At 34.9% G+C, this 15,246-nt stretch overlaps 1 protein-coding gene across 3 annotated transcripts in view; it reads right to left on the bottom strand.

Moving 5' to 3' along the window:
- Positions 1-15,246, bottom strand: part of Bet5 (blocked early in transport 5) — a 92,719-nt gene that overhangs the window by 17,369 nt on the left and 60,104 nt on the right. For all 3 annotated transcript variants that reach the window (XM_090411070.1, XM_090411071.1, XM_090411069.1), the window contains exons 3-4: positions 7,575-7,645; positions 893-1,031 (exon numbers count right to left, since the gene is read on the bottom strand). In XM_090411070.1, coding sequence (XP_090267196.1) covers positions 893-1,031; positions 7,575-7,645 — 210 coding nt within the window. The remainder of the gene's footprint in view (positions 1-892; positions 1,032-7,574; positions 7,646-15,246) is intronic.

Below are 15,246 nucleotides of genomic sequence, written 5' to 3'. Positions count from 1 at the left end.
CTGTTGAACTGTTTGAGAAGCAGTTCAACAGTTTGAGTTGAACTGCTTCTCATAAGAAGCAGTTCAACTCAAAGAAGATCTCAGAAGATCTTCTTTGAGTTGATCAGCTATCAGAACAGGTGTGATAGTGGTTAACTTCCTTTTTGCATCCTGATATATTTTGTTCTGTTTTTATCTTTCATCCATCTTTCCACTTCTGACATGCATGGGAGTGCACTGGATGATCTCCCTGTCAATTTACTCATTTAGCTTTCTTTGCAGGGCAAGATTGATTATCATGCTCTTTACTACCACATCAGGCACAAATGGCAGAGCCATGACAAGCAGTTTGGGCCTATCCACATTTCTGGCATTTGAAGCATCTTAGGGAATTAGGAATGTACAGTCTAACAGGACAACCGGGCTCAGGAGTATCAAAAATAAGGATGATATTTCTGGTTGTAACCAGATGACCATCCCTATGGATCAGGATGTGCCTCATACCTGTTATCCCCTAATCTTTCAGCACTGAACACATCTCCTCATGGACATCTGGAGAACCGATTCTGATTTTCATTACATGGCATGAGACCAATGTCCTGCTTATTACAAACCAGAAATGATCTCTAAAGCAGCCAGATAATAAAAAATAATAAAAACATTGGTCCACCTACAGTACTAATGCACTATATAGATTTACAACCATTTTTATAAGAGAGAAGCAAAGAAAGCACACACACACATGCCCATAATATGCAAAAGTATTTCTGAATTCTAATAATGAATACAAAACATTTTAGTATTATGTTGATTAGCAATTGTTCCAACCATATTTGCTATACAGCAAAAAATGTGCCATATAAAAATGTTTATACAGCATATTTGTTGCACAACACTTGAAATGAGTGCTTACCTTTCTATAGATTTCATGCAAGAACTCCTGTACATTCATAGCATTAATATCTGTATTCATTATAAACTTTAAGCCTGAAGGTGTTTCATAAAAATTTAACTTGTATTTGTTGGTACGAAAGCTGAGAAATCCATCTCGACTGAAATAATAACTCCACATTAATAAAAATAAATTAAAGCAGAATGTTTCAAAATTAAATATAAATTTAATTCATATCAGATTTCATTTTTTATTAAAAATTATTAAACATTATCCACATTAAGGAGTACCTCTTATATATACGTGTGTGTGTGTGTGTGTGTGTGTGTATATATATATATATATATATATAAGGGGGAAATGGGGGAGAGGATATTACTTCTTTCTGTCAAAACTCTCATCACCTTGCACCTAAGGTCTGAGCAAAATTCAAACTAAAATTAAACATGCTAATTACATCAACAGGTTAAGCTTTGAGATCTTTTTATTTTCCACCAGCCATCTCTCTCTCTCTGTTTTCCATTATTCCAGAATTTACACCTTGAATGTTTGTTTAAAATAAAAGTGAACAAAAATCAACTGCACTCTGAGAAAAGATTTGCAAATTTTTTCAAAAAAACATAAATGCAGTGCTTATTAAAGCAACCAAACAAACAGTATTTATTTATAATTTGCAATATACAAATATCATATAATATACAGTGGAACCTCGGTTGTCGAACGACTCTCTCTCATCTCGAACAAATCGGTTTCCGAACAGGCAAATCGGTAACCACATGCTCCACGGACTGAGATTACGGCGGGAGAGCGTCAGTTACATCATAGCCTCCGCTCAGTGCAGACACCTGCTAGAATTTCTGTTGAATTAATTTAAGACACCTATTGTATATTATTATAAGGTGCCTCCATGGAGTCAACAAGGCTCATCACGGGAAACCCAACATTGCATACTAACCATTATTCAGACAATACCTGTCGTACTTCCCTTTAAACTCATTCACATTCTTGAATTCACAGTGCCTTTTCTTAATTTTCTTTGTATTTTGTGGTTGTTTTTTTTTTTATATAAATTATTATTAAATAAGCCACCATGGGGGCCAATGAAGAATAGTGATAGCAGCAAAGCGAAAAGAAAAGTTGTTAGAACCACGATAGAGATGAAAAAAGAAATCATATCCAAACATGAAAATGGCATTCGTGTCTTGGATCTTGCTATGCAGTTCGGTATGGCAAAATCAATGATCTGTACAATACTCAGAAATAAAGAGGCGATCAATTTTTGTCTATATTTTATCTATTTATTGTGTTTATTCTTTTTCATCTATATTTTATCTATTTATTGTGTTTATTCTTTTTCATCTATATTTTATCTATTTATTGTCTTTATTCCTTTTGTGTAAGATACTATGCATTTTCATTGTTTTTGTATACGATTTTATACATGAAGTAAAAAAATTATAAAGGTTTAATAAGCAATCATCTGGAATTTAGGAACGGATTAATCCATTTTATATTAATTCTTATGGAAAAATGGTTTCAGTTTTCAAACAAATCGGTTTCCGAACAGCCTTTAGGATGAATTATGTTCGACAACCGAGGTTCCACTGTATAAAAAAAATAATAATAAAAAATAAAAATAAAATAAAAAGTGAAATATTGAAACATTTTATGTGAACATGTCAATGAGAATTCATTTAGAAATTTTGGCATGAGGTTCTGTCCAGCAAATATTAAATGAAGTTAGTCAGTAAACTACTGCTTTTTTGTCCATATTTAAATATAATACATGATGGTTTATTTATTTTCAGTTACAATCTAGAAATTGTTGAACAAAGAAATATAAAGAATAAAAATTTAGCCGATTGTTGCGATGTAAACCAGCTAGATATAAGAGGCCTAAAAATGCTTTCAATTCTGTTTTGTCTATTCGTTTAGCATCTCTTTCTCTTGAATACTGGTTCGAAATAGAATCGATGTATTTATTTGTATATAATAAGATTAGATCTAAAATATCACCTGTGATAAAGCAATTCCAAGTTTCAAGTTCTGTCTTGGCATTTTTTGTGTTTGTTTGAACTAACAAAATATTCTGCAGCTGTCTTCTAATTTGTTTTCTTATTGCATTTTCCCTCCATTTTGTTTCTTTATTCTTTCGAAGAAAATACTCTTCATTCGTGTCTAATTCATCTTCACTTTCTTCACTAGAAATATCTTGTTCGGTATCCGAATCTTCTGAATAAAGTTTCACATAATCATCATCATCTAAATTACTTTCATCTTCGCATTCAACAATCATTCTTATCATCGGATTCAAGTAACATTCGCTGAATCTTTTCAACATCTGAGAGATTATCCAATCAATATATTTTTCTAGCCATTTTCAATGGTAAATAAAAAAAAAAACTTAAACCAATACTATACTGACATCGGAGGTTGCAGTATCTCTCAGATACAATTTACTATCAAATATCACACACCTTTACATAACATGTGTTAAACCAAAACTGACCACACGTGGAATATCACTCATAATATATGCATGCGCAGCTAGTCATGACCTCCAAGCTATACACTGGATATGTGTAACAATATTTATATTAAACAATTTGTTTGTATCTGTCAGATCAGCCACGACCTCTGCAGGGTTAAGAAAGTCATATGTCATTGATACACATGTGGGGGAGAGACAAGAATGGCAACTCTGGATACCCATCATGAAGGATTAAATAAAAACTGAAGTGCTGCAATAAAAGTTGTTAAAAGGCTAAGAGACAATTTTATAATCAGTAGCAGACATGAAATACTCAGTGAAACCCCAACAAGTACGGCCACATTCATTTATCAAAAGTATGGAAGTCAGTGGATTTTAAGAACTCAATCCGGACAGCTATAAATATTTTTACCACCACCAGAGGTCACCAAGAAAGTACTGGTTCTTCTATCTATTAAAATTACTTACTACTGCAATTAGTGCCTCACACTGTGATAAGTCTTTTGTGCTCCAAAGATGCTGGTTTAAAATCCAGCAAAATATTAGTAGCTTGATACAATATCTTTCTTGATTTTGTTCTTTGTGGCAGTGTGTTTATACAGCTCAATTATTCAGTCAATTCAATCAGACCAACCATTTATGTGGGCAAAACTAGACAAAACAGAGTACATTGGCAGGTCTAAATTTCATCATTCTCTAATTTTTAAATACTTTTTTTTATGACCTACTGTGAATATTGTAAATATGTCACAGACACCAGATCTTAGTCCTCACATATAAATGGAAATACTGACAACTGAATCAACTCTGAACAATTTCAAAGATGTATTGTATTCAAACAATTACAATGGTGTCCAAAAGCTAACAAATTTTTACCTGCATATGAAAAAATTTTCACAACTACAGCCAAATGTGGACATAAATTTATTGACAGCATACTAATAAATTATATTACAAAAAGTGTTATAAATTTCATACAAACTAAATTTCAATGCGTTTTTGGCAAAAGTTACGAATTTCCTAAGGATATACACTTAAGGAATTAATGTACAGTGCTTACAAAAAACTATACAGAGAGAGACATTTCAGTATGGAATATGTCCACCCCAAACTGCGATGCAGCTCTCACAACATTGTACCATGCTTAGGCAAACTGCACCACTACTCCTTCACAGCAAGGATAAGGCCTTGTTTGTTTTCTGGAAAAGAACTTCGAGCAGCAATGTATCTCCCTATTGTGTCCCAAACATGTTCTATGGGGTTGAGATCTGAGCAGCTGGCTGGCCACTCGATTCGATTAATATTCTTGGTATCCAGAAGTATCTCCACTGCTTGTGTATGATGTGGTGTGCCACCGTCATCCATGAAAATGAATTCTTCACCTACAGTACCGAGGAACAATCGAACATGATGTGGAAGAACTTCATTGCAATATCATGCACCAGTCATAATCCCTTTTTCCAGCACCTGTAGCTCAGTGCATCGATTAAGCATAATGCCTCCCCACACCATGACTCTAATACTGTCGTATCTATCCCTTTCAAGAACATTCTCACAATGGTAAGCAGTACCACTTTCATTCCAGATCAAGTGTCATCTAGAATCAAAGGAAAGACTAAAATTACTCACTTGTGAGGAGTACATTAACCCACTGGTGTCTTATTCAATTTTTATGGATACAACAACACTGAAAATGTGTTCTTCAATGAGCTATGAATAAAGGAATGCAGACTACAGGCCTTCAGGCATATAAACTTATTTGTTGCAGACATCTTGGCACAGTTTGTTGAAATATCCGTGCATCTGTGCTTGAATGGAGCCGACTTGCAAACTGACCTGCCATGGTGTCAATTACGTTTTTCTGTTATAACCAAAAATCTGTCTTCTTGCTCCATGTAAGAACGAGGGCAACCTCTTAGCAAATATCTGGAACACATTCCATTGGTTTGAAACGCTGTCCAGAGCCTAGATACAATGCTATGTGAAATTTCAAACTCTCTAGCAATATCAGTAATTCTGCAGCCTTCTTCGAGCTTTCCAATAATTCTTACCTGCATGAAATCATCTAGATGATGTCCTTGAGACATGACATCCAAGTTTGCAACTTTATTTCTTCACAAAAAGAGTTTTCTTCAAATACAATTCGCTTAGCTGCACTAAGTGAATTGTGTTTGAAGGAGTGCTTAAATTGAGTGCTGCCACGTGAACCCTTTGTGTACAATTCAAAAATTGAAAATGTGAACCTGATTTCTACTCAAAATCATCAGTTATACAAATTGCCACCAGCTGATTTGTCTAAATTTGTGTGGTAATCTTCAGAAATAGTGTTCAACCTTAGGTTTTGGACATCAGTGTATTATGAGTTTACTAACATGAGATATATTTGGTTTTATGCATACACTGAAATACTGTTATGCATATATAACCAAAATCTTAAGATTCAAAACTGGCTGATGAACATTTTATAACTGGACCATTTTGTCAAATCTCAAAATTGACTGAATGATGCTTCTTGTCACATCATTCCAATTACAAATTCAACCACTGTAGAAGTATGTGCAGCATTTTATTTTCCTCACTCCTTTACTACTCACCCCCCATTTTACTTTGGCCATGTAGAAATTTTCTGAGAAACTTAATATCAGAAATATTTAAATTTGGTGAGGATTAGCTGCAAACCATGAAAGATGTACCATTTCTACACACATAATTTCATTTTGTCTGATTTGGATGAAATTCAAGGGAGAAGAAACAAAAGAAATATTACAAACTGATTGAAAACCAGTTGAATAATGGTAGTTGCAGAGGTATCTGCAGACGAATGCACTTCTCCCACACCTTCCCCTTCCATCCATCTTCATTAAGTCAATTTAGGATGAATCTTTCAAAGCCCTTTAACCATGCTATCAGCCAGGATGTATACATACGTCCAAGTTACCATGGATACGAAGTGCATATTAAAATTGTAATACCATTGATATTACATTGAAATATATGATGGATACGAAGCATATGAGGATGCGTATTTGATCCATAACGGCCAGTAAGGTGGTTAAGCAATATCAATAAATTCAAGTTGAATAATAATAATCATGAAATAGGTTTAATAGGTTTTATTTTTTTCCTAGAATCATTTTTATAGTGTATTGCTGCTGATTTTTTTATTGTAATATTCTGTTGAGATATTGCAATATCAAAATAGTGCAAAAAATGGTGATAAAAAATACACAAGAACAGTTGGAACAGTAATAAAGAGGAACTAACCTGATCTCATTGAATAAAAACATGCCACCACTGAGAATATTGAAAATGAATTAATTGCAAAAGCTCTATACTAGAAATCAACAACATGCAGCTCTTTGAACATGTAATTGTGGCTCTTTAACTTTTAGCCTACATGTATGATAAACGCGCACACACACACACACACACCGCAAACACTTCTCAGTTTCGTTTTAATACAGATAATAATACAACCTACAGAGGTAACTACAAAATAGAAGAGAAGAAAGAAAACTGTAGTATTTAGGCATTTTTTATTATTTTCAAAATGCCTGATTGTTCATTAACTTAGTTCAACATACCAAACTTGTCGATACTAAAATACCCCTATCAAAAGTGGAGGAACGATGATGATAATAATCAACTTTTAAGTACAGTTACAGCAACTCAAACATCAGGTCTGATGATTCATGTAATAAGAGTAGTTAGTGACTCACTACAACACTCAACTTCTGTAAATAGTTTGTAGTGGAAAACACTATAAAATGTCGCAAAGTGTCTTATTTGAATTTTGCAGCAGCTTGCAGTGTGTTTTTCAAAGTTTCCATTTGCCCCACTTTCTAAATGAATTTTCTTACCACACATGAAAGATGTTCCATAAGTTCCTTATTATATGAATATATGCCATATTGCATGAAGCTAAAACATTTTATATATAACACAATAATACAAATATAAAAACTTAAAACGTACCCCATTTAGATGCATAATACTCTAAATCAAAGATATATGCTTTATAAGTTTTTTTTTTTTTTTTGCAAGACTATGAAGCACCCATTACAGTGAATGATGCAAGTAATATTACCATCTAATGGTATGTCTGGGATCACAATATGATAATGTTAACCTACTTCTGGACTAACAGAACTTTGCAATATTTATTAAAATGTATGTACAATAAAAATGAATACACTATAAAACATGACTTACCTGTCAGTAGGCGAGATCTTTGACACAAATGATTTTATAGAAAATATCATCCCGTACATTAATTTACTCTCCTAAAAAAGAAAAAAAAATCTTAAAATCTTAAAAATACTTAAATATAGAAAATATCAGATAAATAAATATGAAATAAATATATTAAATATAATATCCATATACTGGAGAAGTTTATTAAAGATTTTAAATACACTTGGTCATCGACATACAACCGACTTCCGTTCTGGCTAACAGGTCATAAGTCGATCTGGCCATATGTCGGCCATATATTTATTAACAGTATTCTTTAACCTTTCTAATTTTTATACGCGTGGATAGGCTTATGTGTTCATCAGACATGTTGTAATAGATTTCACGATATGAACACAGATGGATAAGAAAATAACTATTTATTAACTTAGAAGCTAATATTTCGCTGGTATTATATCCAGCATCTTCAGAGCACACAACACAAAGTTTGTTACAAAAGCAAGACAACCACAATTCGGTGTAACAGTGGGGCTAGTATAAGTAATTGCAGTGCGCAACACAAGACTAAAGTCCTAATATGGCACCATCTAGATTTAAAAAAAAAAAAAAAAAAAGCTCGAAGTTTTGAAATAGTAGTCCAAATGATAGTCTTAGAAAGTTTTAAAAAATAAAATAAAAAGTAATAAATATTAATTTGGTCTTAGGATGACTGTCTCCCAAATCTTTAGTAGATTTATACAGGTTTGGAGTATGTTTTAAGGCTTCTGTTGATTCCAAGAACAACCTCTCTCTGACTTGTAGAAGCTTCTGTGTATTACTTTTGTTTTTTTTCCAATTGATCCTGTGTGCAAGGGTATCCCAAGCATGGTCTGCCAGACCCGACTTGCCATAGTGAAAGTGTCGGATATATTTTTTGTGTTCACTGAGGCGGATGTCCACAGTTCTTCCTGTCTGTCCGTAGGCTTGATGGCAAGAACAGGCACTTCATAGACTCCTGGATATGATAAAGGAGTGCATTTGTCCTTAGATGAATGGATGAGAGTTGCTAATTTTACATAAGGTTTGAATATTGTGCGTAGTTGGTGTTTGTTAAGCACCCTAGATATCTTTTCAGATGTGTCTTTAAATGTATGGGATGGTGATAGTTTTGTTGTAGTCTTTTGTGGTAGATAAAGGGGGATTTCTGGGTAGCATTTAATATGTTATCTATCTTATGGGGATTATAACCATTGGTTAAGAAGGTGTGATGTAGGTAGAAAGTTCAGCAGTGAGAGCAATGTCATTGGAACAGATTGCTCTAGCTCTATGGGTTAGTGTTTTTAAGATACCATATTGTTGAGAAGTGTGATTGTTTGTGTAAGTATCTCCCTGTATGTGTGGGTTTTCTATAAACTGAAAATGATAAGGAACCTTCTGGAAGATGTGCGATCAGTGTGTCCAGGAAGGGCAGGCAGTCATTGGCTTCTAGTTCCATTGTAAAGTGGATTTTAGGGTGCTGGCTATTTAGATGCACTAAAAATGTATTCAATGTGTCTGAGCCATGTGGCCGAATAGCAAACACATCAACATAGCATAGCCAGAGAATAGGTTTGAGAGTGGCTGTGTTGATAGCTAATTTTTCCAGATGTTCTATGTAGAAGTTGGCTAAGGGGGGGGGGGGGGGAACCCATACTAATTGTTGGTATATTTTCCCTTTCCATGTAAAATAACCTGCCTGTACTGTGAATTTAAATAGCTGAAATATATCTGGGGGAAATTGCGAATTTAGTAAGTTAAGTGTTTCAATCAGTGGTACATTAGTGAATAATGAGGTGATATCAAAACTCACCATTAAGTCTGAACTATTTAAGGTGTGGTTTTCTAAAATACTTTTTAGGTGGATAGAATTTTTAACAAAAGAGGGAGAATTGTTTGTGTACGTGATTAGTAATTTCGCTAAATGTTTAGCTAGTTTATATGTAGGACTGTTTATACTATCTACAATAGGACGCAAAGGTGTACCTTGTTTGTGTATTTTAGGAGCACCATATATTCTGGGTGTTTTAACGTGCAAGGGTTTCAGTTTTTTGACAATTTCTTTTGGCCAAGAAGTGACTTTGTTCAGTAACTTGCACACCTTATTCTTTTGTGAATTGGTGGGATCTCGATCTATGATTTGATATGTAGACTGGTCTTGGAGCTTCACCGCCATATTAGGACTTTAGTCTTGTGTTGCACGCTGCAATTACTTATACTAGCCCCACTGTTACACCGAATTGTGGTTGTCTTGCTTTTGTAACAAACTTTGTGTTGTGTGCTCTGAAGATGCTAGATATAATACCAGCGAAATATTAGCTTCTAAGTTAATAAAGAGTTATTTTCTTATCCATCTGTGTTCATATCATTCCGTGAAATATCTATTACAACTTTCTAATCTTTTTATCATCTTTATAATTATGTATATTGTACATAATGTGAAAAATAATACTGTACATACTGTACTGTAAACACAAAAATACAATCTAAAATTAATTTAAAATTAATACAAATGAAATTTACAAAATCAATTTTTAATCTTTGCTTGTGCTGGGTTGTGGATTGTCAGGGTCATGTTCTTGGGTTGAGGTCCACATAAACAACAATTTCTCCATGCCATGGATGGGTCCCTGTCGTTGTTTGTTTAAAATTGTAGACTTCATAGGTGTGGAACCTTTCACAGCTTTGTCCTCAAGTATTGTCGATAACGTGGAATGTGATAACTTCAAGTCACGTGCTATCGTATTCACTTTCTCATACTTCTGGATAACTTTCATTTTACACTCTAAATCAATAGTTTTCCTTGTTGAAAGTTTATTTTTCACTTGGTTAGACTATAATAAATTTAGTTTAATTCTTTATCCAAGTGTGAGCAAACAAAGTTTGTGCCTGAAAATATCTTCAGGACTGGGGTAAGGTAGTACAACACTGGGCAACTCGTTGCAAAGGTGGACCAAGCTAACATCAACTCCTATCTCAGCATCTCCCATAATGCAAAACATATCTCCTTGCGGATATGTATAATGTTATGCATTAAGGGAAGGGCCGGCCACTACCCAGAACTAGTTTCGACCTTTATTGAAGTCTCTTCAGTGGGAGCCAGGCCCAAGTGGAGATACCAGGCAGAAGCATTAGCAAGGTCATCTCTACCTATAGGAGTTGCCAAACAGTGTACCACCTTTTTATTAAATTACTCTGGATTTAGAGAAAGATGTTGAAAGTTTATTTTTCACTTGGCTAGACTATAATAAATTTAGTTTAATCCTTTATCCAAGTGTGAGCAAACAAAGTTTGCACCTGAAAGTATCTTCAGGACTGGGCCTGGCTCCCACTGAAGAGACCTCAATAAAGGTCGAAACTAGTCTGGGTAGTCTAAATACTACCACAGTGTTGTCCACTCCATTTGGAGTAGACAACATGTGTTCTCCATTTGGCCTCATGACCCAGACACATTAGACTCTTTCCTCTCTCACCTCAATAGTGTTCACCCTAGAATCTATTTTACCATGGAAAAACAAACTAATAATAGTATAATCACCTTTTTAACACACCTATCCAATGGTAACCTGTCCTTTTTAGTAACACAAAGTCCACCCACATAGGCAGATATATTCATAAACTTTCCTATCATCTCCCTCTTGAGAGAGTTTATTTTTTTATTTATTCTTATGGAAAAAGCAGGTCAATGTCCAGACCAGAAAGCCAATCCAGGGCCTCATCTGTTACCTCATGGATGTCCTGGAGGCCACCACCATGAAATTGGCACCTTGGACAGTCATTTACAATGTGAGTCATTGTTTGGACCACAGAGGAACAGTCACAATAAGGGTGATCTAACAGTCTCCATTTATGTAGTAGGTAGCCATATCTGCCCTGGTTATTTCTGATACTGTTGATGGATGACCAAATCTTCTTAGGAAGGGCAAAATCAGGCTGCAGAGCACAGGGATCTTCAACCAGGACAGCATTAGTCGGAAGATTATTGGACCAGTGTTCTCTCCACATGTTAGGTGTTGATGGTAAGGCAACTGAAGAGAGTTCGTCCATGGATCAGAAAGGGTTTCTTACTTTAGGCGAAGACTAGGTGGATTTATGAGAGTTTGGTGCAGGAGCGGGTTGCTCATTATTTTATTAAATACTTTATATTTGGTGGAGCAATGTTAGATAGGACAGGCAGCCAGGGGAGAGGGGTGCTCCTCAGTGTCCCACTAATTGTGCACATGGTAGTTTAGCTGGGTGTCTATGTTAATGTGCGCACTTCTTTCCTAGACAGGGGCACAGTATTCTGCTGCAGAGAATGCAAGAGCTAGTGCAGATGACCTTAAGACATCAGCACTGCAATCCCAGGTTGTTCCAGCAAGCAGTGAGATGATATTATTTCTCCTTTTAATTTTTTGGAAAGGTTGGTGATGATGTGCCTTTTATAGGTTAAGTTTCTGTCCAGGCTCACTCCAGGTGAGGCTCATGTTCTACCATTTTGCCACAAAAAGAGAAGTTAAGGTGTCGCGATTCGCCTCTGCATTGCACAGTTTTTGTTGGATTTGGCTTCAGGTACCACTGCTTGAAGTACACCTCCAGAATATTAAAGTCTGTGTTCGAGGTTGTTTCCAGGCTGGCAAAGGAGGTAGACTGGTGTAGGATCACGAGATCATCAGCATATATACATTTGCTTGAGCTGGTATGTGGTAAGTCAGACATGTAGATGTTAAAGAGTGAAGGAGATAACACAGCGCACTGTGGAAGACCATTGTGGAGGAATCTGGGCCAGATCTTTCTGTCAGAGAGAATGGATTCAAAAAGCTAGAAAGTTGTTTCGCACCTTATGATATTGCTTAGCTTTAGGAGGAGGTCCCTGATTCCTTCTCTCTCTCTCTCTCTCTCTCTCTCTCTGTGCCTGGAGTATATAAAGTGCCCTGTTTCTCCAGGTTGGCCTACTATGGACAGACAGGATGATCAGTTAACATCTGCATGGAAGAACACAAAAAATACATACGTATTCATGATTGGATATCCATCACAGTAAATTTAGAAGAGAAAGATTATTTTTGGAATCTGCAGCTGCTGGAAGAAATCAGTCCAATTTAAATAATTATGGTTGCATTAAACTTCCCAAAATATGGAAAACACATACTTCGAGATCCCAGTTTACATTCTAGGTCAATAACATGTGCCCCACCAAATTAGGACTCCATTCTTTTATCCACGTGTTTCACTTAGTTTTGTGTTGCTTGTGTGTGTGTGTGTGTGTGTATATTACAAGTCTCATATTGCACTCCATAACAATGTCTCAATAACCAAGATGAAATATTTATTGGAAGAATTAAATATTTTTAATCCATTCTCAGTGCTTTTTCACTCCATTAAGCCTTAACACATGGATTATCATATTTCATCAAACTGTCCAGTCAGAGGAGCACTTTATATACATACAAAAAGGGACCAGTGTATCCAGAGTTTAGCTAAAATGCCTGAATTCTGCAATTTATAACCAGCAGAACAGCAGGTAAAAATAAAAAACCTCAAATCAAATACATTGCGAAAGGTTTAGCCAGATACTAATGGGATCCTAATAAGAACTGAAATATACTGTTTTACAAAATGCGATGTGCAAGATCATTTTTACATGGTAAACAAATAATTATTAACATTTAAAAAAAGACAAATTTATGTACTTATTTTTATGCAATGGGAACACCCTCCCCCCCTGTTTCCCCCCAAAAAATGACATGGCCTCATTTTTTGTATTTATTCTAAAAATCTCATGTTCCTTCACATTAATATTACAAATTTTACATAATAAACAACTATATATAAATAATCTAAAGAACCAGTTAAATACAAAGTGTTTTGTTCCTAACTCTGGCTTTAACTATTCAATTTATATCAAACAAAATATTTCAATATATTTTCAGTCAAGATACTATATAATTTTCACTGCTTATCAACTCAGATAAGCAGTGAAAATTACTGCTTATCATTTAGCCAATGCAATTCTAGCATATGTGTGTGCACATGCGTGTGCACATACAATATGTAGTTATGTGAATCCTACTTAGAAAGGGCTTGTTAGCCTACAATACATTGGCACCAAAGGTGGACTAAGGATTAGATAATCCAGAAATTCTGCTCTAGAGCCAAAATAGAGAATTTTTTTTAACTACTTCAGGACTCGAAATAAGCAGGGTAGTGATCTCTCACTGGGCAATTCATCTCCTCAAAGACAGTCATAGCCATAGTGGGATTCAAATGCACAGCATGCTGGTTAGAAAGCAGACATACTACACAGCCAGCCCAGGCTGATATATCGTTACTATTTTCACATGTACACACATGCACACACAATTTGAGATCCAAAGATCTAAGAAAATATTCAGCTTTTTATTTTTCCTGTATACATTGATGTATACAACTCACAAAAGGTAAAATCATGATTTATTTCATATGGGGTTCCTGCCCAGGGCCGGTGCAAGAGTATCTGATGCCCCTAGGCAAAGAAAATTTAGGCGTCCCTATACAATGTCTCTATGTAGTAATTAGTGCGTCATTTTTTTCGATACCCAAATTCAATTAGTGCATCTCTAAAATTCAATTAGTGTGCCTATATACATCTTAAAAATAAATGTTACAGATTTTAAAAATTTTCTGTCTATACATTTTTATGCCTAACTATTTTAAAAAAATCCCTCACCAGAATGAAATAATTTTACTGATTTAAAACATTTTACAAAGTTATTTTTAATGGCATACTACACTACTTCCATGTACACTATGTATACCAGGGTTTCCCAAACTGTGTTCTGTGAGAAGTTCCTGGAATTTGTCATTAGTTTTCTAAGCATTTTTTATGAATAAATATTTTATAGTGGAAATATTCTGAGGAGAATAATAATTATTATTATTATTTGACACCTCCAGGGAGTCCAAAGACTCATCGAAGGAGAGTGTGCCAACAGCATCGAACGATTGGTCCCCTTCCAACTACTAACTGTGCTCAAACTTACTTAATTAAGCCATTAGTAGCAGAGGCTCTACCAATCGACCAACCTTTGCCGGCAAAGGTTGGTCGATTGATAATATTCGAGAATATGTCGAAAAGCTCTGACCAGAACGCCTAATAACATTTGTGTATCGTTAATTTTCACACATCGAAATCTTTCAACATTTGGGAAAGAGAATACTGCTGTTTATGATTGGTCATAAAAATTGCCTGCAAGCGGATTATAACAATCGGCAGCATATAATATTTTTCATACAAGCAAAGTTTTTAAGCAGCAATGCAGAGGCTGACCCTGATGAATAGAGAAGTAGTAAAATTTGTAGAAGAGTAGAAAAGGCAATAGGGCCATACCGTCGATTGTATGAAAAAATTAAACAAAATGCCGCCAAACTACGTTAGTTTTCAATTCTTTGTTAAGAAGTAGAATAATAAAATTTATATTCTGAATATGTTTTATAGTCTTTCAGCTTCATGATTTTACTTTAACTAGGCCCTGAGACATACCTTAATTCTTTTATAAAAAAAATTAAGGTTCATAAAAGAAATTTGAGGAACGAATTATACTTTTTCCCATAGGTTATTATATTTGATTAATGCGTTTTCGATTAATGCACCTGTTTTAAAGAATGCATTAGGCGCACTAATCGAGGGATTGCTGTATATATATTTTGTCATATT

The sequence above is a fragment of the Typopeltis vanoorti genome, chromosome 21, assembly GCF_054136105.1.
Source record: "Typopeltis vanoorti isolate ZY-2024b chromosome 21, IOZ_Tvanoo_1.0, whole genome shotgun sequence".
Taxonomy (NCBI): domain Eukaryota; kingdom Metazoa; phylum Arthropoda; class Arachnida; order Uropygi; family Thelyphonidae; genus Typopeltis; species Typopeltis vanoorti.
The sequence above is the reverse complement of the archived record's forward strand: the minus strand, read 5'-3'. Positions and strand labels throughout refer to the sequence as shown.